The 26,983-nt window shown below is 45.5% G+C and overlaps 1 protein-coding gene across 2 annotated transcripts in view; it reads left to right on the forward strand.

The window, feature by feature from the left end:
• The first annotated feature begins 10,728 nt into the window (after positions 1 to 10,728).
• Positions 10,729 to 26,983, forward strand: part of slc24a4b (solute carrier family 24 member 4b) — a 28,184-nt gene continuing 11,929 nt past the window's right edge. For both annotated transcript variants that reach the window (XM_071904350.2, XM_071904351.2), the window contains exons 1-3: positions 10,729 to 10,885; positions 16,020 to 16,127; positions 26,116 to 26,192. In XM_071904350.2, the coding sequence (XP_071760451.1) occupies positions 10,729 to 10,885; positions 16,020 to 16,127; positions 26,116 to 26,192 (342 nt within the window). The remainder of the gene's footprint in view (positions 10,886 to 16,019; positions 16,128 to 26,115; positions 26,193 to 26,983) is intronic.

Consider the following 26,983-nt stretch of genomic DNA (forward strand, 5'->3'; position numbering starts at 1 on the left):
AGGTCATGGAGACTCCTCCCTCACCAATAGCCTTTTAGGCAATCGCAGAGTGGGGTACGCACATACACACAAGCAATGCTAGTGTGTGTGTGTGTGTGTGAGTGGTGATCATGCACATGGTTGGAGGAGTTAGGCTTGAGCACGGATGGCTGGCTGACGTGCAGGCCCGTTTTTATACAGTTGCATAACATACAGTTTTGCACTTTAGAAACATTAAAATTTAAATGCTCTTTTTTAATCCGTGGCTCACACAGACAAAAAAAAAAACTTTCATGTCAGAAACGCACCAATGATGCCTTTTGATTTATTTATTTATTTCCCGGTGAACTTCAGTAACCTGTGACAGAAAGACAGACGTTGAGTGAGAGAGAGGGAGAGCTAGAGTGGAGATGAGGAGGAGAGAGTGGCTCTTCTGTGCCACAGAGCATGCCAGCCCTGCCCAGTCACTGCTTTTCATTTTGATAATTGACCCGGGAACGCCAGAAATGTCCATCAGCTAATCCTCTTAGCTTTCATAATGCTGACTCTGTCACAGAAGCCCCTGTTTTAATGTAACGAGCAGCTAAGCCCGGCGCATGGGGGCCGAGTCGCCCTGGGGCACCGAGGCCGCTCTGCCCCCTGGAGGCCGGCGAGAGGGCCCGCTCGCAAACTCCAACAAGTGTCCTGACAATCTGTCGGACCACGTCAAATGTTAAATCCGCAAATGGCCCCCCACGGTTACTGCCCCCGCGGTTTTCACGCCGCGCTCACTGACGACAGCTGCACCACGCAGGAGCATCTTGGTCATGTATATCCATTCATTTCTGTGGAGTGGAGGATGAATGAATTTAATCCCTTTTGAATTCCCGACCACCTCACTAAGCAGACCACTTAATGCCAATGACATCAATGTAATAATTTGAAAGGGGACAGATTTCTATGAAACACCAGAATATTCAAACATAGCATATGGCAAAAAAATCCGGTCATATCCAGCTCTCAAAGGGGAATTTTAGCTCGTCTTTCTGCCAAAATGGACAATTCCCTGAAACTTCTCAAGCTTTTTTACTGTTGCTTTATATGTTTTAACCATGTGTTGTCAAGATCAAGGAAAATGCAATGCAGTGCAACCCTTTGGCATCATGAAATTGGATTGCTCGAGATGGTTGAAATTTTGTGGACAGTCATGCACCCATACTTAAATTCAAATGACTGTCTTTATAATTCTGTTTCAACCATCTCAAACAATGCAAATAGATGAAATTGTAGGATTGTATTTTCCACAATCTTTCATACTCATAACAGTCAAATAGTCAAAAAATAGTGATTCCTGAAACTAATTTTGCAGAAAGACAACTTAAAAGTCCAGTTGTGTGGAATTGCCCTTAAAGCAATCTTCACAAACTATGAGTAGTTCTTTATGCGGGTGTGGAAACTCTCACGGAGTCTGGCTTTCTTCTTTCTGTTTTCATACTCTTTCTCTCCCTCCTCACTCACTCCCTCTCTCCAACTCTCCCGTGACTCTCCCCCAGGCTTACTCTCTTTTTTTCCCTCCATCTCTTCTCCAATCCCCCCCCCCCCCCCCCCCCCATCTATGGGTAATCCCCTTGTGCCAGCGTCTTCCTGTGGTAATGGTCCTCAGCAAGGGAGCCAGTCATGCCCACCCACACTTAAGATACACCTAGAAAGGCTGGGTTGAGCGAGAATCCTGAATTACACCATTACTGAGGTGATCCTCTTATGCAACCTGCTCTTCACACCCATCCACAAAGCAGGAATGCTCACGAGCGCAAATCCACAAAGGCACTTGCTGCCAGATTATCCACAGTCCACAATACTGCAGCTGCCATGTTGCCTTTGTGATAAAACAATGCTTTTTGTTCGGCGCATTCATAGCTGGGACTGAGCCCGGCTGGCTCCCTGACAGAGCCGTGTGGATGACTTAGCGATCATGTGTATGTGACTGGATATTCAGGACAGATCACAGGAGATTGTTGTGCTTGGCTCGAACACAAACGGCGCATTCTCCTCCAGTCGGAGCAAAACAAACCTGAGCAGTTGGTTGTCTGTTACCCGAGGCAACGGAGGCAACGGGACAGGGAACACGTTCTTGGATGAGGGCCATATTAGCCCCTTAGCAAACCGCATTCAGGCTGACATGCGGTTCCAGCCAGTCAGCAGAATGGAACCTGGCTGGCCTGCTCTTTCCGCTCAGCACATCAGTGGGAAGCGGCCTTATCTGATGTGACGCGGCTGACACCACCTTGAGAGCTGCGAGGAGACCCTGCCGATGATTAATTCAAGCTTAGCGACATGATGAGGATTAGCTTTCTGCGTGTTTACCCCTCCAGAAGTCTCCCCGACACCCAGGACGGCTCTCCGTCACGACAGGAGGCCGCACGCGGAAGTTGAATCATCTCGTATGAATGATGTTGATGTGAAAATGAGTCGAGAACAGTGTGAGGAGCGTGACTCCGGAGAAGTGACTCAGCACTACAACCATTTGTCTTTGTGCAGTTCAGTTAAGACGCCGACACTCCTAGGGGTGGTCAGCATACCCGGGTCAAATAGTGTTTCCAAATGATTCAGTTTGCTTTAATCTACTTGGAGCACGACAGAAGCGAGGTTTGCCGCATCAAGGAAAATTCAGATAGTGTCGGCTAAGTTGCCAATCACAGAAAAGAATACTAAATTGGCATTTAAATAGCCTAAACGTCCTGGCACTCGCAAGGCAAACCCCACCCATCTCATGCTGAAGGCAGGATAAAAAAATACTATATCAGGTCTTATATCCCTGTAAATCTTATCTGGTGCAGCTCTGACAGAAACTGGCCGGAGCAGTCAATGGATGGGAAGCAATCCAAATGGAGTCAAGGGTTTTTACTGTCCCTCTTCTTCTACTGGCTACAGGCAGTGATACACAGGGCAAATGTCTTGGGTATCCATGATGTGCAACAGTTGCCTTGGCATTGTTCTTTCAATCACAAAGGAACTTCATCCCAGGAAACATTAGTATCATTTTATTTATTTTTTTAAGATTTAATGGGTTTTTTTCAGTATGGCAAATACAAAGACACTTGCCTGTTGCTGAAAGTGTTGCCCATTGCCCCTCAAAAATTGCGGATGCCTGTGAATAATAAGAATATAAAAGTGACTTCCAACTACTTCCTTCAAATTTACCTCCCACCAACACTCTTTGCCATCCTCCAGAATACACAATGCCTGGAACTATAGTGTTCAGTGTGGAGGATGATGAAATCGCGCTGCAGGAAAACCTACTGGCTCATTGATTTTATAGCATACGGCCCCCCCGGGGTGAGCTACACTTCAGTGGAACTCACCCTCATTCGTCCTGTCTGTTTCGCAGCACCACTGGCCGCATTGTACTTTGGATCCCGTCTCCGCAACTCCGATGCTATCTTCCCAGAATGAATGGGCTGTATGGTTCTGCAGGCGTGACCTCTGCGGTCCGTCTCAATGGGACTCTCCACTGTGCTTCGCAAGGGGAAAAGGTTGCTCTTTGCCCGCCTGCCCGTTCCTTTCTGCTCGGCAGACAAAAGAATAATGAAGTTATTTATGTGCGGCTCATTACGAATGCCCAAGTCTCTGCTTTTTCCTCCGGCCCCCGTGTCCGTCGTCGGGCGGCGTGCAGAGCCCAGAACAGTAAAGCCTTCATCCAATTTCATGTCGTCCTGAAGCTTTTGCTCATATGAATAAAATCATTCCAAAAAAAAAAAAAGTCAAATGGGACGGCTGGGGCCCAAGGGATGAAGGTGATATTTTGATAGGTGAAATGCAGAGTTGGCACAAAGGAAGGGAAGTAAGAAGAGTGCAGGGATGAGAAGGCAGAATTATTAGACTGTGGCAGTGGAGTTTGGGACCAGAATGGTGGGACATAAGTGACAGCTTGGGCAAAAATTAACATAAGTGACATTTTGGGATATCAAATCAAAGGTATTGATGTAGAAATGAACCCAAGTCACCAGAAATGAACCATTAATGATCAATACACTGGAGCATATCAACCTATATTACATGCAGGTATAGTAAGAAGCGGTATCAATCCTAATCTTTGGTACTGGTGTATAGTGTGTGGTTGACTGGGTTCCCCTGTGTTACAGACAGCTGATAGTGTATGTGAGTGAGTGTGTTTCCTTGTCCTGGCGATGAAGACAGCAGTACAGGAGATGATTGCTGCCTCCAGAATACACAGATTAGACACTCTGTTGCTCCTCTCTGCCCTGTTTACTCTTCACACCCGAGCAGGCATACAAATAAACCTGCGGTGCTGCCACAGAATGCTCAACATTGATGATGAATATTTTATTTTTCCTGCAGCTGACTGAGGAGCTTTGCAAGGAGTAAAATCAGCAAGTCTCCAGAGATGGTTCTTCTGTGTGTGTGTGTGTGTGTGTGTGTGTACGAACCAAGCTGGAGTGTACCGTTAGTGACAGCCAGTGGGTAAAGTGGGCTCGGCAATGGTGAGACACTGGAATATTGGCAGCCAGGTTGAAAAGAAAGGACAGTCGGCGTTATGCTATTAACTCCCTCCATCTGTCTGCTAGCTTCAAATAATTAGTGAAATATTAGTTACAATGCCAGCTGTGCATTAATGCAAGGTGTCACGCAGTCATCCCCCCCCCCCACACACACACACACACACCGCAGCAGAATCAGCCCCTCTTATGCATGGGATATCCCAGCTCGGTGTAGCTACTGCAATTGTGCAACACTCCAAAAGGACAATACTGTGCTGCAGCCGTCCTTTCCCCCCTCTTGAATCCTATAGAGCCAGAGAGACTTTAAAGCTGCAATCTGGAATTTTCATGAGCATTCAAAATTTTGAATTATTCACAAAGTTCTTCAAGAGTGCGACTTGTAGGTGAAATAGAAACTTTTAAGGACTTTCCTAACCTCTCATAACTAAGTCTTTTTACTTCAGCTAGCTCACACATTGGGACTTTTTGGTAATTTCATGACTTAACTGACTGACAATGCTGTGTCTACGTCCTATAGGCTAAAAGTAATTTTATTATCTCCATTCCCCATTTAAAATTTACCAACTCGATGCTGTAGTTATATGCTCTTATAGTAAATATCTAACGTTACCAGTTGGTCATTAAAGCTGCAATAAATGACATTTTCTGACCACTAGAGAGTGACAGAAACTGCAACACCTTTGTAACTAACGCATAATGAAGCCACTGCACTACGGAGGCCTACCAAGGACAAACGTTGCAAAGCACCGTGCATAAATGCTAAGCTAACTGTACCTGCAGAGAAGTGTCGCTGGTTACCACTTCCACTTTGCCAGGCCTTCGTCCCGCTGAAGTTTACGTGTGCCACAGTGACAAGTAAAGAGGTAGGTAGCAAGTTTACTAGTTTACAAACTTAACTCACTCGCTTGACCGATTCCGCCATTATGAGAAATTTTTCAGGAATGGGAGGGGGTGAGCGGTGCTTTTAAACAGCGAGGGAGGAGACAAGCTAGTTTAAAAAAATGAATAGCTGACAACAAGCCTTAGAAAAGGTGAAAACAGCAACACAGCTGGCTGCTGTGTGGATATTGGTTTATATCATTATGTGTCAATGAAAACTCCACATAGCACACATTAGTTTCAGGATTGGTTATAAGGTTTGATACCGCTTACTGCAGGTTTAAATGACCATATGGTGACATAGGCTAGGTGTTCAGGTTCACTACATAAATTACAAATGTATACAAACCTCTTACAGCTTCAAAATACATGTAAAACTCATGTTTAATTGCCACATGCTGCCAGTCCTTGTTTCAAAAGCTCAGACAGTAAATTTAACAGTGAAAAAATGTCTCCCAAATCATGAAGTCAATATGTAAACTGTGGAAGAATGACATGTTCTATGATGATCTTCCTAGGTTCTTCAATGAATTGTATAAAGCACCAAACAGTCTTCTGTCTATATTCAAGGGTTATGCATGGAGAGAAGGACAATACACGTGTATATGCAGTTTTCTAAAAGGGAATTACTCCAACAAAGCTTATATAGTGGCCAAACACTTGCTGGACAAAGCAACATCCTGTGATTACACTCCTGATCCAAGAAGGATAACACTTCTAGTTACTTTTGCTAAGCATTCCTTGTTAGAACTGGTTCCTCCTTCTGTTGAGTTTCACATGCAAGCCACATGATCAAACCCATGATAACCCACTGTTAAGCACACACGTTACCACATGATGCACGTTTAGTCCACAACATTTCACAATCCCCCCCCTCTTGTTCCGTAAGGAGCAAAGCCGCGACTGTGCCTTACTGCACTTAGAGAGTGGGTCTTTCAGGATAAAATCAATCACGACACACTGAATTACACCAGTGAATAAACCCATGTGAATCATCCCAGCAATAATGGAGGTGAAGCTGGATTGAGCGCCGCTTAGTCAAACAGCAAATTGTTGGGTGACACAGTTCATTGTTAACATCCTTGACATTAAGTCATCAGCGATGTGCAGTGTAATGACATGACACATGCTTGGCATTTATATCAAGCGACACAGTTACATTCCACTGACTGTTCCTTTTGACATTTGCCCCTATTAAAACACTCCTGTGAGGCAAATCTCTTACTCTCTCTCTGTCTCTCTCCGCAGCTAGAACCACCATTCACACACATTATTATCTTTGCTGCAGCTCAGTGGCCATGCACTGGGTCCTGCAGAAGGCAAAGGAGGCCATGTGTGTATGTTTGACCGAGCCAGGGAGTGTAAAGCAGTGGCTAAATCTCTGTAAGCAGCCCCTGGCATTGGTCCCCGATTGCCTGCCTGCTGTGTGGGCAGGGGCCTGGGGGGACTAATCCCTTGGCATGGGCACAGGTCACACATGTTGATGTGAGTGGGTGTGTGTGTGTGTGTGTGTGTGCGTGTGCACGGCGAAGACCCAAGCCGCCGGATGAAGACGAGACCTGGCGATGGACTCAGCCCACACTAATAACCGACGACGCCTTCTGTGCTTAACTAGCAGCCTTCGCAAAACGTCTCGGGCGCTTCTTGAAGCTGACGGGGCCTGGTGGTTTTTGGAGGGCTGCCTCGCACTGTACCGACTGATCTTACATAACCGTGGTCTGCAGGAGATTGCGGTCCGAGTGCGCTGACCCCTTGACCCCTACATGCTGCTCGGTTTTTGCTTAAGTGGGCGGCGGCGGTAGTTGACAAGCGGTTTCAGCCTCGTCAACCCGTTTCTGCGGGCGGGTACGATGCGGCTGCATGCGGCTCTCCTGTCTGTTATCTTGGCAGTTAAGGTGACCCATAGGTGGGCCTGGAGGGAGCAGAGCAGCCTCACCAAGTCCACCGCCACACTTAACCCTCATGAGTCACGCGTGTCACTGTTTGCAATTGTGAGTCACACTGGTTGCGCTCAAGTGTGAAGGTTTTCAGAAGTGGGAACGGCGTCGACTTTTAATTGCGATGGGGCAAGCTATTAAAAGTTCAACAATGGGAGCTGAGTTCATTATTGCTTTGGTCTATAAATACAGCTGGTTAATAGGGGGGGGGGCCTCTGCACACTGCAGTGGAGACGTGTGTTAAGGCCTCGTAGATGGAGAAAATTTCTCACCAACACCACTGTAAAATTCCAAATATCATCTAAACATCCAATCTAAACATACAAAGTTGAAGCGCACTCTTTATGTTGATTATATTTTCTGCACATAGGTAGAAAATTGATAAAAAGGAGACTTATGAAGGGCTCTGTGGTGGCTAAGTAGTAAATACACATACTTTTTTGCAACCATTAAATTACGCACCAGTATCAAATATTAGTTATATAAATATATTATTACATAGTTAATCTTGGACACACATATACTGACAACAGGCTACATAAGTCAAAGCATAATGTCACTTCCACATATTGATCATTCCATACAGTTTACATTTTGAGGTTCAGGGACTAAGACTGTCCAGCTGCCTAACACAAGGTGACAACAGCTAACACCCAATGATAGATGTTCAGTGACACTTGACCTTACCAGTCACATGCCACGGAACCTGCCGGATGCTACCAAGTCTTCTCATAGGCTGTGCTGATCACAGATCTGCAGGGTTGCTGTACCTATTATACACTAATATGGGATGTAATGGAGGATAAACCCACTTTAACTTGGTTTACCCACCTTTTTGTTTGTGGAATAGTTTACCTATTTTAGGCTGACATAAATCTTTATGGTAAATTCATATGACACATCATAGTATGTCGTATCAAACTGATATATGAGGAGAAAAAATGCATTAATGCTTTCCAGAAAACACAATTATTGTTTCTTTCTAATGGTAGTTGTTTGCATTATGATGATCACCGACTGCAGGTCATATTCTAGCCACCTTTTAATTTACCACTGTAACACTGACACTAATGTTCCCATTAAATTATCATTTGTGTGTACAGCGGGCGCGTTTGTGTGAAGCAATTTTCTCAAAAGCAAAACCACAGAGCCATGTTTAAGCCATTATAATCTTGGCAAAAAAAAAAAAAAACCTTCAGGCTATGAGAGAATATTTCATGGTTGTGGATTTGGGGAAACTGCGGGTATTGATGCCCGCGAGCTGGAAGATCTATCACCTCAATTATTCAGCACACTATCAAAATGAGGATAGCAGGTGACTTGTAGGCCAGTTATTAAAGGGGCTGTGCTCAGGATCCAGAAAGATATTGGATTTGGTTTCATAATGCAGCAGTGGGATAGTGGGTGTTGTTTTTGTTTTTTTTGTTGGGCTTGCTTTGAAGCAGCATGATAGGGCTTGCCTCGGCGCACAAACCCAACCTGTATTTGGTGTCGATGGCGACGTGCAAATAACGTGAAAGAACTGGCAGCGGGCTCCTGGGAGCGATCAATGAGCGGCTGCCCGGGTTGTTTCAAGGTGGATCTTCCAGAGAGAGAGATGATCTTTTCCCCTGCAAATACACGCTGTTTGCACATGACATCCTCGGAAAAGTTGACGGCGCCCGCTGATGTGTTTGATTTTTCTTCATTCTTCACCCTTCCCAGATAACAATGACTCGTCGGGCCAGCGGTGGCCCATCGCAGACACTTTCGTTGGCAGAACGTTGGCAGCCAATGTCTTTTTGGCCGCTGGCATTACGTTGGCCTAACGTTGCATTGTCAACACATGTGAATGGGGTTTGTGGCGGCTACATTTTCCTTTTCTCCGACCTTTCCACAGCCGGCTCAACGTTGGCTCATAACCAGTTGCCACATTTGAATTTTGGTCTGAATTGCTTAGCTTACCATGAAAGACAAATGCAAAAAAAAATCTAATCACATGCTGTATTTAGGCTATACAGATCAACCATAACTGATATGTGAACTAATTCAACCATATATCATGAGTTACCTTGGCTGAGTGTTGATCGTGTAAACCAAACCCCTTAATTTTATCCCTGAAATGTCCTTTATTTCTCCATTACATAAACATTAATTATCCATTAAAAATAACATAGGCTAGCTTTAAACAATAAGGTTAGTATCATGGGTTTACAAAGGATTTATGGGTTAATTCAGAGACACTAGTAATTAAGGGATTTTTCATTCCTTGTGTGCATGGTTTATAGGGTTAAGTGGAAATGAATGGAAAAGTTCCTATGTCTCAGTGAATTTTTCATTAAATTAGAAAGGAGTCAAAAATTAAGGGGTGTTTAAGGAGGTTTCGATGCATTCTCCATTAATAACTCCCTTAATTAATTTTAAGGGGAATTTGCATGAATTAAGGGGTGAATTAATGAAAATGTAAGGTTATTTTAAGGGATTACTGGTTCGTAGAGTTGTTCCAGCTAAAAGTAACTTAGCTAGTTAGCGTAGTGCTCAAGTTGAGACGACAGTTGAGATAGTTAGCCAAGTTGTTGAGAACTGCAGCAAGGTTGGAGCTGTTGACTAGAACTGAATTGATTTGAATGTTGGCTATACATGTATATATTGTTTGTATAATGTATACATTAAAATCAAAGTTCATTTATCACGGGCTTAAGAATTCACGCTCGAGCGCAGGACGGCAGCTGGGAGCAGGGAGTTGATGGTCCTCTCATCAGCGCAGCTTTGCTTTTCTGAGGAATTCATGTGGAGGGGGAGGCGCCCGACCGAGCCGAGCCGAGCCGAGTGGCATGACTCTGCTGCCCGAATTTAACAATTAACCTTGATGAACGCGGATTGGTTTCACTTAATAGGCTACTGGGCGACAAACGCAGGTGCATGGAGTTTGCGACCCGGTGCAGCTCACTGATTCCGCGTTTACGACTGGAAACTGACGCATTTCATGCCCAATACAGAAACTAGGATAGAGGAGGCGTGCTGCATGTAGGCTTTTTTTTTTTCTTCCAAAGCTTCCAAACGGATCCAGGACAAACGTTTTCCCCCCCGCACGTTGCCATGGGAGCCCGTCCGTTGATATTCAACCGGCAGAATCCGACATTTGGAGAATTGCTGAATTGATTTGGAGCCGTATATCGGAATTTGACCGCCTTGTCATTGCCCGGTCTGTCGGTCCCAGCAGCTGAACGGCATCGTCTCGGCGGCGGGAGACAGGGGAAAAAAACACACTGTCCGCTTCACTACTCTCCATCTGCGCCCCTGGACGGCTTGAAATGAGGACCGCGTCCCGGCTCTGCTCCGTGTGAAGAGAGGAGAGGCGAGGAGAGGCGAGGCGAGCGGGCAGGGGGGAGCAGTTTCTCCGGTCTCAAGGACGCACAGAACCAAAAAGTGGCCGCCGGGCCGAGCCGCCAAGCATGGAGCGGGACGACGGCATGAGCTCGTCCAAAAAGACAATCATCGCGAAGATCTTTAAAGTTCGCAAGAGGAGGGAGATGCTTTTTGTACAAGTGTGCTTTATCTGCAGTGTCCTCTTCGTGGCGTGGAGCATGTCGGCGCTGCTGACCAAGACAGGTGAGAGTGTGTGTATGTGTGTGTGAGAGGGGGAGAACCGGGGGGCGGCGAGGGGGAGAAACTGCTGAGAAACGCCGGGGCATGGAGGACGGAGGACGGAGCGGAACGGCGCAGAAATCTGCAGTGTAATCGTGCAGCCTCCAAACCACATCCATGCATTGTAATTAAAGAACTGCCTCCCATCCATCACAGAAAGTATATAACGTCAAGGGCATGGGATCACAGCGTTTGAGCCATAACAGTCTTTTTAATTGATCTGCATTCTCAAATATGGAATAGGCTACGGGGCCAGTGGAACAGATCACATCCATCTCATCCTGTCCAAAATGCGTATATGCTATATCCCCCTGATTAATGCTATAGTCTACGGTTTTCTGCTCATTTACCGTAAAGTTTGCATTAAAATGCTGCGAAATGCTGCGTTCATCTCGGGGTTTGTGGCCCATCACACCCGGGACAAAAAAAAAGTCAGCTGTACCTGTTATTGTGAGACGGTGATATAGGTCACAGGATAATTATTTTTCTCTCTCTGCATGTTGGAGTATGCGTCTGTTTGTCCGTATGCCGCAGTGTGCGCGCCGTGGCAGCGGCACGTTTCTTTTTTTTTTTTTTTTTAATTTAAGAGGCAAGCGCACACGATCACGGCACACACACCTCAACCTCGACCATTCATGCACACCATGATCACGTAACCGAGCCCCCAGAAACGCATTTTTTTTGTGTGTGTGTTTTACTGGTTCGAGTCTTTGCCGTTTTCTCTATGGCAAATCTGGCGCTTTTTTTTTTTTTTTTTGGGTGCCAGGCGCATCGTCGGTCACACGGCGTTCGAGCGGTGTGTCGCGGCATCATCGCGGCTTCACACACCACCGCACACACCGGATCACCTTCATCACTCTCGGAGCATCACGCTTCCAGGTTTCCGCATGTGTGTACGAGGGTCGAGGGATGCCGATTACGCAGAGGCCACGGCTGATCATTTGGAGAGGGAAAGGGGGGGGGGGGGGGGGGGTGAGAACACGGGGGAAGCTTGTGCACGCTGGCTGATGCATTATTCACACAGCTGCTCTCCGAGGTGTGCGCTGTGCAAAACCCCTCGGATTCAGATGGCTGATCATGCATGATGTGATGGTGCTGCGTTGGTGACATGGCCCACACGCACACACACACACACACACACCCTCCAAACAACATGCACTCCCATGCACATATGTCCAAACTCTTACCTCAGGCCCCTGCAACCACTTTCACAGGCAGAGCATCCCACACACTGTTATGTAATCTAACAACCAGGACAATTAACCTTGACATTTTGCTGGTGAAGAATGATATCTGACAGGCAGTGGGGATCAGAGGTTATCCAGCCCCAAATACACCCGCAGGACACTATTTTTTGCAGCGTTCACTACTCCCACTATGAATATTTTTTTTGTTTCAGGCACAATGCAGAGGAGATCTGCCGCTGTATGGAAAACTAGAGTTTCTGTGTCGATGCAAGGACAGAAGAGGGCTCAATCTGTTTCGCCCTCAAAAGCGCTTTTAACCCTGACCCCCGACCCCGGACCCTGCAGTGGGATCCGTCCATCTGCATCCACTCAGCCAAAATCGCCACACTATGGCCTGTATGTCTCTAACGGATGTATTGGGAGTTTTATTAATTACATTAAAAACAACAAGAGGCTTAAAAGATTATTCTGGAATGATATCATACAGGCAGGCGCAAATCTCTTATCTCCAAAGGCAGGCTCTGGGAGCCAAAGTAAAGCCCCCCGGTCACTAATGGTTTGCCTTTTTTTTTTTTTCATTTAATCAAGTTTGCTTGACCTGCACGGTGACGTTTAGCCATGTGGGGGTATTCAACAAGAGGGAGTGCCTTGTGAATTTCAGCTGTGATTGACTGTTCGACCAGCAGCGGCGGCAGTAGTCTCAAGGTGAGGCAGATGAGAAGTGTTTGATGACAGAGAAATGGAACACCCTCTGCACCCGCGGGACCCGCCGCTCACCTATAATCAGATCTGTCCTGCCGAATGGCCGCGGCGCTCTCATCCCTCAACCATCACAATAGGAGCGCGCATTCTTCATGTCACAGTAAAAACCCGTGTCCCCTGTTTGCCACCCGTTTGATTGATAGAGCAGTGGGGTGGGGGGAGTGGTGCTGTGCTGAATGGGCCAGATGGATGGGATTTGATGTACTACTCCCGGGTTACATCTCCATAAAGAGGGGTGGGGCATGGAAGCGTTATCCTGCACGCTCATTGGGCAGCGTGCGTGTGTGATGGAGATGCGAGGGGGAGTAGAAACAGGTGTTTGTGGAAGCGGGGCAGGGCCGAACTCTGACAGGTACGTGCAGCAGACTGATGGTGATGGCCGGGGGGGGCTGTCGGTGGGAGGGGAGGAGGCAGACTGTGCAGAGGATGTTTTTGGCAGCGGGAGGCCAGAGAGGAGGCGCGCTCACACGAGAGAGCATGTTCGTGCCACGGGAAGTGGCGGAGATGGATGGTCGTCCTTGGTCCCGCTCCCTCCTGAGCTGATTGGACGGAGCCGCAGGACGTCATTACCTACTGTGCTGCCTTTGCCCTCCGCTCCTCCGTACAGTCTGCTGGAGGTAGACGCTCCTTCTTTGTTTCTGCTCCAAGGCAGCAGCAAAGCGGGTTTGGTATCGGCCCATGATCTCTGCACCGCCGTTATCGGAATTTCAGCTCGGCCTTACACCGTGTGCATACCAAACAGTCAAACACACCTTGAGAGCTGCACCATATAGCAACTAGAAGGCCCTCGGAGAGCACAAACCTCCACCAAAGCTGTTCTCCAACTTACTGTTACACCCAAACGCATCATTCCTATCACTTAAATTTTCAGTGCAATTGATTTCTTGAACCTGCAAACACACCCTTAGAATTTAGATCTCTATCTCTGTTAGTTTCATAGCTATGGCTATAAATAATCGACTGATTTTCCCTTGACCCCACAGCCTATCCGTCCACCAAATTTCATGGAAATCCGTTCACAAGTTCTTGAGAAATCCTGCTGACAGTCTGACAAACTAACCGGGGTGAAAACATAACCTCCTTGGTGGAGGTAATTAAATGTCACCGACAAAAGTCTTGCAAAGCTAACCAGATTAATGATTTCTAATATTTTCTTCTTGTTGTTGTTGGGGCTAAATTAGGTGACATGCCTGTCATAATCAAGACCTTAAAATCCTTCACTCCACCACCCACTGTGGCCAGGAGGAAGAACAAGACGATTGTCAACGTTGAGTCATCACTGGGGGAGCAAATCAGGCGTAGCGTGAGCCAGCAACATCTTGCCCACCACAGACTGCACGAACGCTCCCCTTATTTCACCCCCAGCCTGCCTGCTTAACAGTATTGACGGTAGCGAATCTTCCTCCCTTGTTTTCCCTCGTCGTCCTCCCCTAACTGCACTTTTAGAAGCTGTTCTAAATATTCAGCGTTAAAATGGATTGGGTTCAAGTGATTCCACACATTCAAAGATTCAGGATGTCATACAAGTTTCCGAATAAATGAAAATGAGTCTAGAGTACACAGCATCCACACATTGAGTGCGTTCTGTAAACTGGCATTTGGAACCTACCTCTGACATCAAATTGGATAGTATGGGGGAAGAAGAGGAGGGGAAACGGAGCTGGTTAGTGCGGGGGAACAGGTTGGAGCGATGGCTGGAGGGTTTGGTCGAGGGATTGGAGAGCAGTGGGAAGCTGCTGCAGGCGGCTTGTGCAGAATCTGTTAGTCCAGTGCCTGCTGATCACCAGGCTGTTTCAGTATACTGGATTTAAAATGGTTTAATGTCCAAATTTCTATGTCTGTGCACTGAAAATGCCAGGATGTTTTATTTCCGGGTTGAAGTAGACATAGAAAATGGGTCACAGTGCATGAAAAACAATTAGACGCTGGACACTCACCAGTGTTTGGGCTTCAGTGTGATTTAAATAGTGTTTTGACATTGTTATGCAGCATTTGTATTTTTCCCACACTGCATGCTATGATGTACAGCATGGTTTGTAGGGATAATACTTATTATTTGGCTTGTGTACTGAACAGTTTTCAGACAAATTGACTCCCAGACCTGAGCTTACTGTCTTAAAATGGTGCATTGAGTAAATGTGTGATACATTAGAAAAACTGTAGTTAATGTTAAAGGCCACAGACAGTTTTTCTTATCTATTAAGCCTTATATGGAAACTAACTGTAATCATCTTCTTCATCATTTTGTTCAAACACTGGGAGCTTGTGAGTCTGGCATCTGCTAAATAAAATCTCTTTCAGAGGCTCAGCCATTGTAGAATTTCTAACCAGAAGCCAGACAATTGGGAAGAAGGCTGCTGATGAGCGATTTGCATCCAGTAAACATGGATTCAACTCATACACCATTCATTCCTCCAGACAATCCCTTTGGAAATTCATCCCCCAGTGGTTTCCTAATCATTTTATTATGCATGTTGCGGGATGCTGTTACACGCTCCTACAATACGTTTAGTCCTAACTGCACTGTCAGTTCACCATTATATATTTGTCCAGTGATGTTTTTTTTGTAAATGACCAGTTTAAAACACTGCTCTACTTGTCAGTATCATTTTACATAATAGATTTGGGACTGCAGTGTTTTTTTTATCCTTATTACAGAGGCTTAAGAGCAGTTTAGTGAAAAATGAAACTTCCATGCCCCCCCCCCCCCCCCCCCCCCCAAACATAATGGCACAACAGTGCATTTTGATGTTATTTACCGCTGCCGCTGGATGAAAATGTCATACCTCCATGAACAAAAACTTTTAAAGGATTAAGAAAAGCCACCTTATTATTTGGATTAATGACCACGCTTTTTCAAAATTATATTATGGGTTTTGAACAGGTTTCATGGACCTCTTGGGTGATGAAACGTACTCTGCACATAAACGACAACGTCAATTTTGATCTCAATTTAAAAAATGAAAAATTGGGAGTTATGAGGTTTTCCCACCCTTGAAATATATGTTTGTTGTTTTTTCCGCTGCAACAGGTTACATGTTGTAGTGTTTTACCTGCAGCTTGGCTACTGGCTTGGTATCATTCTTGGTATAGGATTTACTGATGTAGTATGATGTTTGATAAGCAAAGCTGTCCATGTTGTGTTGCAGGCCATGGGATGCTGGTAGAGGGCCATCCGGACTACGAACACTGGGGGAGACGGCTCATGGCCTCGACGCCAGACAACGAAACCGAGGGGAAGAACTGCACAGCGCCAGGTATGCCGGTCTAGAGGAGGGGTATGAGCTTAATGAACTCATTTTCTGCAAGGGTTTCCAGTGAAGACCACCTTAGTCGAGTCCAAGTCAATCCAAAGACCAGGTCCAAAGGGGGTCGAGTCCAAAGTCAAGAGTGAGACCGAAGCAAATCAAGTCCAATAAATGGTGTACATTTGTAAAAAAAAAAAAAAATTATAATAAAAAAATAATGATTAGAGGTGAAGGATGAACATAGATTTATCTGCAGGAGTAGATGCTGTGCTATCCCTGTCAATATCCAACAAATCAATGCATAGGAATTGACTGTTCAATGCACTGAAGTTTGAAGACCATTACATACACAGGCTTCTACAGGTGAAATCCCTCAAATGGGTTGTAGCGCTGGGGAGAAAATAAAGCAAACATCAATAAAATAACCCATTTTTTTATATTTTTAGATAGGCAGGAAAATGTCAAGTCAGCATCCAACAGTGGCTGTGTCCCTGAGTTGACCTGCCGCTTTATTCCGCTTCCTGATGTTGAGCTTATGTTGCTCTGAATCAATTTAGATCACTTGCATTGTAATAAGCACTGAAAGGACTATTAAAAGGGTCAGGTATTGATTATTTTAGAGCACCCTTGGTACACTTAAGGGAAGCAGCACAATCTATAATTAGATATATTGGGTTGTTTGCTGACAATTCCACTGACATTGCTGATCCGCATTGGGCCACAAAAAACCTTAATGCTCATTTTGCATGAATTCATTGATTTAAACGGTGCACAAGTGATCGCAGCTGTTTAAATTCCTTTAGATCGGTTTATGCAGGGTGGAAAACCTAAAAAATGTTGTTGGATTTTGAATTTGGATTTTCCAAGCCTGGAAAGGTTAGACAAAATAATACAAGTCCAGAAAGTTTTGGAAATGCTATTGAATTGGATGATAATCTTTTTTTTTTCCAACTGTGTGTTGAGAGTTTGTTAAGTTAAGCTTGGCTCCTTGGTACCTTTGGAGGATTAATAACCCAAATAACAGATTTACTTGTTACATAAGTCCCAAGTGACACTTGTGAATAGCCAAAATAAAACATAGGATATTCAAATTAGCATTTCAACCGAAAAGTCACAACAATGTAACGTTGCATAACCTGCCTTTAGTAGAACTGGGAAATCATGGAAATTGTGCTATATGTCATGGAATAGACATGGAATTTCGTTGGTAAAAAACAAATAGGAACCCTGTTTATATAAGAGCATCAGGGAAATGGAAGTTGTATTTTTGGATTTCCTTTACTGTTGACTGCCATCAGTGCACCATCTTGATATGCACTAGCTTTCTGTGATCCTGTACAGATCAATAGGAACAGCATGGCACTAACACTGTCAGGGTTAGGGGGGGTTGATTCCCATTTGGCCCATTCATGCTACTGTAAATGGCATATTAGCTCACCGTACAGAATATTGCTTACTCTCTCCATTATAAACCCTTTCCCCCTGAACCCCATCTCACCCATTAAATTGGCTTCAGGCATAAAGCGGAGATGTAGATGGAAGAGACAGAGGTTAAAGGAGGACTTTTACGCCCTGAGACGAATGAGACATGAATTTTGCAAAATGGGGTGCAGCTCCATATTAGGAAGGCGGTGGTAATATTTTATACACTCTGTATTTGAACGGCAGCAGGGGACAGACAATTTGGGAGGTAATTTGAGCTCTTTTTGGGGCACCACAATTGACCCAGTGAGGACTAACGGTCTATTTCTTCATTACTAGTCACAGCAGGTGGAATCCTTCAGGGCCTAGTAAAGTCATTGATACTGTAGCCTACTATTTTCTAACAGGCAAAATAGACTTCATTTTTACCCCATGCTCTTGTCATCTAAATGCTACGGTTCCTACTCGTGATCTTGATTTAAAATTTGACTGGCGTATGAATTTTCCTGCCCCATATTCACTTACTGACGTTGAACTCCTCAGTATTTTGACCATTTTAGACGCTAACTTTCTTTCAGAGTCACAGTGGGGTCCTACTGAAACGAGTGCCAGTTGACAAGATTATGTGCTGGAAGTCTTACTTCTAATCCTCAGGGATTACCTTTTTTCCTTTCAAATGTCTTCCCCACTGGAGGCATCAGCGCTCATTTCTCCTCTGCTCTAGTCCCCCACCCTCCCCTCTTATCCCACCACTGTTCCACCCACCTGGGTGAACTGATAGGCCTTTTTATTCTTGCACCCTGGCCTCATGATTGGTCCTGTTGTTGACTCACCCATACCATTCATATGTGTAACTGCTTGTTCACACTGCAAGCAACTTGGTTGATGGGTCGCTCAATTCTGACCGATTGTGGGTGGTGCGAGACGCTCCGATTGCATCTGTATAGTGGGCTGGTGCAGCTACAAAGTTTTGTCACCAGTCATGTATTTGTAACTGCTTTGGTATTGCCTTTCATAGCATTACATCATGAGTTAACATAGTCTGCATATAAACTGAAAAAACTGAAATAAAATGATTCAGAGCTTACCATCGACCCCAACGATGGATGCAACCGTTCTCTAAGCATCGTTTCTGAGACGTTTATTCCTGTAGTCTTTCAAATGAAAGTTGCAGAGAACTGGCAAGCTTTGGCTGTAATCAACTTGGTGTTCATTTTGCTTTTGCCAGGTGGAACTGTTGCTGATGAAGCAAAATCCCATCAGTAGGGGAAACAAGGAAGCGCAGAAATCTGATTGGCTGTTGACGGTCGACAATCGAGAAAAGTTTGCTCGGCTAAGAAGCTTGTTGACCGTCAACACAGCGGCTGAGTTTCCTTGGAGCTTAATGGACCTCTGGTGACTTGTTGATCATGTTGCTGACAGTGTGGAAGCACGGTTAGTCATATAGTAACTGTAAATACATCCGTGAATAGATGATTGTTAGGTATACATACTTGAGGAAGAGCAATGGACTGAAATGTGGGCACGATCCATGGGTCTTAGACTTTATCTTTTGGATGGATTGAACATGGGATTTGGACTTCTCTCAACACCACTCTTAGATATAAAGCATAGTGATGCTTTCCTCATGGATCCATGCATTTGTTGTGATTGGCCCATTCACTGTGTAGCTGTGTCCAGAGAAGACCGTCCAGTATTCTCCAGCCATGGCACAGGCCTGGACCCCCTGGGGAAAGCAGGGCCCGGGGATGGGACCGGACTAGATGGATGAGAATTATTATTGGAGGCTTTTTCTTTTTATGCTGAGTGTGTACCACATCTAAAGCTCTGCTTAATTAGTGCTGCTGTTTGTGGGATGCATAGATTACACTCAGCCAGCTTTGGTCTCTCCTTTTCCTCATCATTATTTCTGTGCTCGGCGAGGGAGCCCTTTTCTGGGTTCATAAGGTGCTAATGTTGTTTTGCTTGTCCTGAGACTTGCGCTGCCAAGACAGCCATTCATCATAAGTACCTATTTTATTGGTCATTCAGCAATAACTCCTGGAAAACACAAGACGCTGTCCAAACCCTTATTTGCGCTACTGGTTCATTACAATACATGCTTGCAATCTATAAAGGGCTAAATCATACTGCAAGACGCTGATAGCACCGCTGAATACTTGTTTTATTTTTTACACCATCGCATGCAGAACCATTCCACCCCTACTCTTAACTAATTAAAATGCGCGCTAAGAGATTTATTTCCCCCTGTAGCAATCCCATGATGAATGGAACAAATGTACTCGTCGTTTTTCTCCCAAATTCGACAAGTCGCAATAACTCCTAACAAAAGGAACGGTCGCTTTATTGCAAAACTCAAAACGCTTTATGAGCCGTTCCAGACTATGTGAGGAATGTGATCTGACTTTACAGAGAAGACTTGAGGTTTACTTGGAGACACGGAATATTAAACGATACTCACTCTTGTGTATTCCTACTTCTCCTTTCTCCCCATGTGCGGGCCCCGACCGATGCCATCTCACATGCATACAAAATTGGGGTGGAGGCAGAGTGCTGTGCCTAATGTTCTGTAGGAGGAATAATTTGCCTCTAATAAGGACGCTGCTAATGCCGTATATTGAAAACTCCCACTTGAGTGGCGTAATTACCGTTCTTACCCTCTAGTAGAACTGGACCGTACAGCGAAGTGGAGCTGAACAACAAAGGTTTTAGTATGGCTCGGTTTGTACTATGTAGTAATCCGTTCGGATTTGATTATAGTGGTTTTAGATATGGCATCTCACTAATCTGCTCATGGGCAGGGGGGTGCACATGTTGCGTGTTGTTTGGCATGGTAAGTGGTGCGGGCGAGCAGCGACCGTGAGTCACTCCGGCCCACAGCTGGAATGTCAACGGCCTACAGGTGCTCAAAGTGTAAATGTTTGTGTTAGAATGAGGGTGTGTTTTGGGGTTAAAAGGGCAGAATTTAAGGTGGAGGGGGGAAGGGGAAAGGAAAGTTAGCGGTGAGACTGAGGGAAGCTGCCTGGTGGTCGGCGGCCAATCCACGGTGGAATGCAGGTTCGTCAGCTCCAGGGAAACACCAGAAGGAGGCTTTTTAAAAGGGAATTACACAAGCGGGGATTATGCTGCTGTGCATAATGGAAACTGACCTTGCTTCGCTTCTCGCTCGCATGCCAACCGCTAGAACAATGCAGCGGAGAGCGGAGTGCAGGCCCCAGCACCTGCACAGAGCACTTTTCCCCGAGTTGTGCAGTTCAAACACGCCTGACCCCCTTCGTGTATTTATTCATTTACATTCTGTTCCGCCTCAGATTTGCTGCCTTTTTTTTTTGTTGTTGTTACTTTGCAAATTTTCATTCCATCCTGCTGTTTGCTAGCATGGAGTCCTTTTTATTAGGATTGAGGCTACAAAGCAAATTGCACTGCGTTTAAAGGCATACAGTCACACCAATAAAGGCTCACAATATAGAAAGTGGGTAATGTGCTGCCTTTTGTTGCTGCAGATCCAATGCCTTACCCAGGGGGAATTGTTTTACCTATTGCTCCTTTACACAGCTGAATGCATACGTTCCACAGCGGTGTCCCCTTTAGGTTATTGAACCAGCAGTCTTCTGGTCCAGCAAGTTTTGCCTCTTTCAACAATCTAACTACTCCGGCACTCCACCTCTCTCCACTCTCACACATGGAGTCTGATGGGACTTCATGCTAAAAGTACGAGTGTAAAAGGTATGCGCCTGCGTTCATGCGCACGTAATTCTGTGCATTAAAGCGCTCGCATGACCACGCAAGTGTGGTTGCACACCGTGTGTTTGAAAGTATACGGGGGGATAATGGTGTTTGTGTTCATGTGGATAGGTGGAAGGTATCTGGAATAGCTTGGAAAGGGGGTGGGTGCTCCATAAATAGGTCTTGTTCTGAGGGGGTTGTGGGTGCCACAGCAACATAACCCATCATCTCCGTGTTACCCAGCGATTCTCCGTTAACGGGACTCACAATTTTGTCCTGATGTCATCCTGGTGTTTACATGCGAGCCGCGCCGCTCACTGATATCTGCTGGAGCGAGCTCATTATCTAATGGGCTAATAATGACCCCGCAGGAATCATTCTTCTGTGAACAGTCTCCTGACTAATGTACTGAAGTGTCAATTGTATTCCGTTAATGACCTGGCTGGTCTGCAGGTCGGCGTGTGGGCTACGGCAGAAGGTAGCAACCGGGCAACAGGCCAAAACAAATTGTGCGTATCACAATATTTTTATTTGGCTGTGTAATATTTGATGCCATTTGTTCTTTTTCCCCCCAATCCAAATGATCCATTATGTATCATCTGTCTAAAATCTATGTAATTGACTGCAGTATTGTAAAAATGCATGCGTTTTTTTGGCTCCACACCAGTGTCTCTTTATAATCGGGTGTGTTGCCCAGGCCCCCTAACAGAAGGAGTGTTGGGTTAAGTCGTGCCCACTGTCCTGCCAGTCTTAACTCTCTCTGGGACAACAGACAGCACCCTATACTGAGCCCCATTATGTAAGGCCAGGGCATACATCTGAAAGATTAACAGATTATGGAATAATAATTGTACAAATTTACAGAATGGCTAGAACGCTCTGGTTTTACTACACTGACAAATTAAGGGTATCTGTGAGGCTTTTTGCTTTGAACATATAACGCCGTTAAGTGGCTTGTGTAGAGTCAGTGTAGGCAAGATTTTCAATTGTCATTTCCGTTTAAAATAACTGAACTCCCAAGTTAGTGCAATTTGAAATTTGTCGTCTTTGTGTGCCAGTGCCACTGCAAATCACAGTCACCCCGTCTAAGAGCAGCTTTGTCTCCAGCATGTGGAATCAAAGCAGGTTTCAGGGGAAAAAGAATCTTACTTGACCGCAAGTTAGGCAGCGGCGGGCTTCAAAGCATTAATGTGGCTCGCGGGGCAGCGCCGGTTCCTCTAAAATCCTCCAAAGGCTTCTTGCGAGGACTCTGTGCGGACTTAGTAATTACTCCTGGGGCTGATAAGATGATGGGGGAGGGGGGGGAGACAGATGAACAAAAGTGTTGCCAGTAATTTCTTGTATAAGCAGCACAGTCAGGTGTCCAAACAGAGAATCCAGGGTTTATTAATAGATTTGTAGCTTAGCTTCTGAAGAGGACTTGTTTTTTTTTTTTGTTGTTTTTTTGCCTCCTGCCTGCCGTTCCAGTCCAAGACAACCCACCCACCTCCCTCCCTCCCTCCCTCCCCTCCTCCCAAAAAAGAAAGCGGTCCCATGCAAAAACAAGAACAGCAGGATAAATAAAAGTTTCAGTTGGTTTTTCGGAGTTTTGCAATCCACAGAGGCTGCTGCTCGGCGGAATATGTTTACTCTGAAAGCAGCTTGCACAACACCGCTCATCTTAAACATATTTACCTGAGGATTTAGAGTTCATAGTGAATTGGAACACCTCATGCGGTCCCACTGATACAAAGCTTCCTGACACAGAAGTCTGCTTACAATGTGACGCAGTACACTTTCTTTTTAAAGCCTGATTATGGACCAATGGCAGGTCATAGTGCCCAAGATGGCAAAAATATAAATACCTACAGGAGTCTGTCTATAATCTCTGTAATGAACGATACATGCACAACACATGATAATGATGTCACTTCTCCAGTTCATTAATTTCTCCTATTTGTCTGCAACCGAGCATCACCTTGACCCATTTGAGCTACGTATTTGTGTGATATTTTTGGCTATAGACGGCTACTTCATCTTTCTCTCGTCCCCCTTCTGTTTCCACCGACCTTTCTTCATGTTGGCCGCTCATTCCCGTCTGGGCTGACCTCCGCAGTGAGGAGGCACAGGCGAAAACCCCGCAGATGGTGTCTAGCTGGCTGTTAACAGGGGCGGGAGGCGACCCCTGCCTGCCTGTCATCTCTCCGCTCTCCCTGTGCCGGCGCCCTTTAAGCACCTTTGTGATCACCTATTTTTAACACGCTCACAGCCGGACCCGATTGTATACGGTGGCAAGGGCCCGAACAAGTAACTACAGGACGGAGATGGCTGTGCCATTGAATTATTGATTCAAGGCAGACTTACAAGGCGGTAACTGTGAACATGGGAAGAGTAGGTGAATAGGCTGGGACAGCAGGCAGTTCAGAGCTATGTTTTGCTGGAACATTTTAGTCCATGGTTTTCCGTTTTTTGTCAAAAGTAGGTATAGTATGACAGTATATTGAAATTTAATATATCGCAATACAAAAATGTTACAATACGTATCGTGGGGCAGAAATATGAATTGTGATTAGCTACGTTTTATTCACAAATGAGACGGCTTGCCCATCACAATTTCACAAACTCTCCATCCAAATTATATTATTTACACATTTTTAGATTGTTGTTTACATTCTAGCAAGCCAATGCCACTGCTAGAAAGATTTGTGTCTCAGAAGTAAACATAATTCTGCAGTCATACTTGATCTTTTATGATGCGATTTATTTCATCATATCATGGTTGTATTGAATCGTGAAGCCCATATCTCGTATCGTATCGTCCCATCCCTAGTCAAAAGCATTCAAAAAAAGCTTCTGTAGGTAGAATAGTGTATGGATATGTATATCCATACACTATATAGCCTTCTGTATCGGCATCAATTTTTTTCCCGTCACCTCTGAGGGCGCAGCTGTCAAATCCTGTAATTGATTGCGCCTGTGGTTGAGGCAGTCGGCCGGCCGACACGTTTCATTCAGCACATAAACCTGTCAGAAATGAAATGAGCCAAAGCTTTATAGGTGTAGCCTGTTAAAGTCGATGTTGTTACAGTATTCCAATGTCAGCCGGGTGTTACGCAGTTTCTCATTATAAATTAAGATCATAATCTGCATCCCTGCTGTATCAGTCATTATTATTCCCTCACCTAATCTAATAATCTATCAGTTACATTTCATGTCACCAAGGCTGAGGACGGCAGTGTCGCATGTGGGACACCAAAACCCTCCAAATCAAGGTCATGGATTCATTTGTGTCCCACAGCTGCAAATAGCATTCTGATTTTTCTGTCACTGCTCTTTCTTGAACAGTTGCAAAGGTATCTTGGTAGCTGGAGACATGGAGCCACAACAAACGCACTAAATTTCCACATGCATGACGTCATTGAATGCAATCCAGGGGGCATGCAGGTGATTAAGCGGGCTCGGACTACACCCTGTGAAATAAGTATTTGTAAACCGCTTTGTCTGCGGTGTGTTCCAAGTGGCGTGCAGCTTCAGTCATGCGCACGCGCCATCGCGTCACGAGAACAGACCACACCGCGGTCGGGACAGGTGCGGCGACGAGTCTCAGTTGAGCGCTGTTCCAATTCACGGGTCCATCTGCGGCAAGGCTCCAAATGATTTGCTTGATTTTGTAAACAGCGTCATTCTGCTGGCTAAGACCATCGCATTTTGTCCTCATATAGTTTGTGTGCGCGTGTGTTTTTAGAAGTAGGGCAACAGCAAAACGGACCCCCACCCTCGCCCCATCAATTTGAGTAAATCTTTTCAGCTTGATAGTTTGTCCTACCTGCAATATTAGACCCACTGTCATTTTGTGTGCCAAGCAAACGTGCCAATAATCTTGTGGGCTCGTTGAGAGGCAAAGACGCAACCTCGCCTCCTGCTGGATCGGAGGCCGCTCCCCCGGACGCCCGGGTCCCATCGGGGAGACGGCCGGCTCCCGTCTCCAGCCAGGTGCTCGGCGGCGTGGCCGCGGTCCCAGAGATGCGAGCCGTATGGTGGTACCGCGATCACACTGCGCTCCAGCTGGGCTCTGGATGATGGATGACGAGTCCCCTCAGCATGGGAGGTTTTTCTGCCTGCTTGCTTTAATTCTGTATGACTTCAGGCTCTTAATATAGCCCAAGCTTCTACATCAGTTTTTTCTTTTTGAGGAGATGGTTGATGGTTGAGTTCTATTCTTTTATTTTTTTCCCTAACTTGGGCATGAATAGGTATGAAGTCACTGGTCGCCGGGTGGCGTGACATACTGCAGGCTGAGGATGATTTAGCCCAAGGATGTTTTTTTGAAAAAGCAGAGATGTGAGCAACTGATGTGAGCCATTTCCCTCTTATGAAAATTCAAAACCCTTGATAATGTCCCCAGCATTTTTGGATGATGATCTCATACCACAGTGTACTATTTAGATTTGTTTTTGGATTAAGATTTTTAATGGTCCGGACTGCCCTTTTTAGGTATACAAGGAGCTGTTGCTTACATAGGAAGAGAGTAAGAGGAAGCAATGGCACGCTGCATAGGTCAAAGGTCGGATTTAAAGCCACAACGCTGCGAGTTCACAGTATACGCCCGAGCCTGCCGAGCCGGCACGGCACCCCGGGGCCTGTTCTTTTTGAGACCGGCACCCATCATGAAGTCATACAGCACTCTTGGCTGGGCGGGACGGGGACGCGCACCTCGCCGCCGCGCCGCTGATTGTGTGGTGACCGGGACATTCTCATTCTCTCTCTCTCTCTCTCTCTCTCTCTCTCTCTCTCTCTCTCTCTCTCTCTCTCTCTCTCTCTCTCTCTCTCTCTCTCTCTCTCTCTCTCTCTCTCTCTTTCCCTTTCTCAGCAGTACACGAGTTCCCCGATGACCTTTTCTCCAACGACGAGAGAAAGAGCGGGGCCATTCTGCTGCACATCCTGGCGGTAAGAGGAGTTTTTTTTGTTAAGATGCTGCACCTGCGTCTCCCATCACCTCGGTCCCCAATCAACAGTTTTAAATGGAGCTCAGCGACCGATTTGCAGGTAGATTTAGAAGCAGTTCAGATAGCCTAAGTGCTGTTCTACCTTTTTACAGCCTGGAAGGTAAGGCGGAGGTACGGCTGCAGTTTTCGCACAGGCAGATATTAAGATCTTAAAGATGCCACAGTGGAGCGTATTTATTTCTCAAGTGAGCGTCCATTCATATTAAAATGAGCTTGGAGCCATTTTCCTGCAAGTGTCAGTGTATCACTTTGAACTCGGGATACAGGTAGACCAAATTTGCATTCACTCAGAAAGGTGGACAAGCAAATTCAGTAGTAGAAGCAAAAAATCTTTGCAATTGGGACTTTATAAATCATAGAATATGCGATCACTTGCATTAGATCTTGCGTGACCCCGGCGCCAGCTAATGGGGATCTGAATACATGTCCAAAAATAAAACCTACCACTTCAGCAAATGGCACAATTTCATTAGGTCAGGGATTAGGACTGACAAATGTCTTTTTTTATATATTTTATTTATTTGGGCTGAGCCGTTTCATCACAATAGAAACCATTACGCTCTACGCTCGTGCATGTTCGGCTCCAGCGGTTTCACTGAAAGACACAAGCCACCTGCGGATTTCATTGGAGAGAAAGAACATTATTGCATGTGGATGTGTTATTGTTCACGTCGGTGCTCTTTTGAATGCACTCTTCATGCTGGAGTTAATTGGCTTTAACGAGTTTCCTAA

The sequence above is a fragment of the Centroberyx gerrardi genome, chromosome 18 (assembly GCF_048128805.1).
Source record: "Centroberyx gerrardi isolate f3 chromosome 18, fCenGer3.hap1.cur.20231027, whole genome shotgun sequence".
Classification (NCBI taxonomy): Eukaryota; Metazoa; Chordata; class Actinopteri; order Beryciformes; family Berycidae; genus Centroberyx; species Centroberyx gerrardi.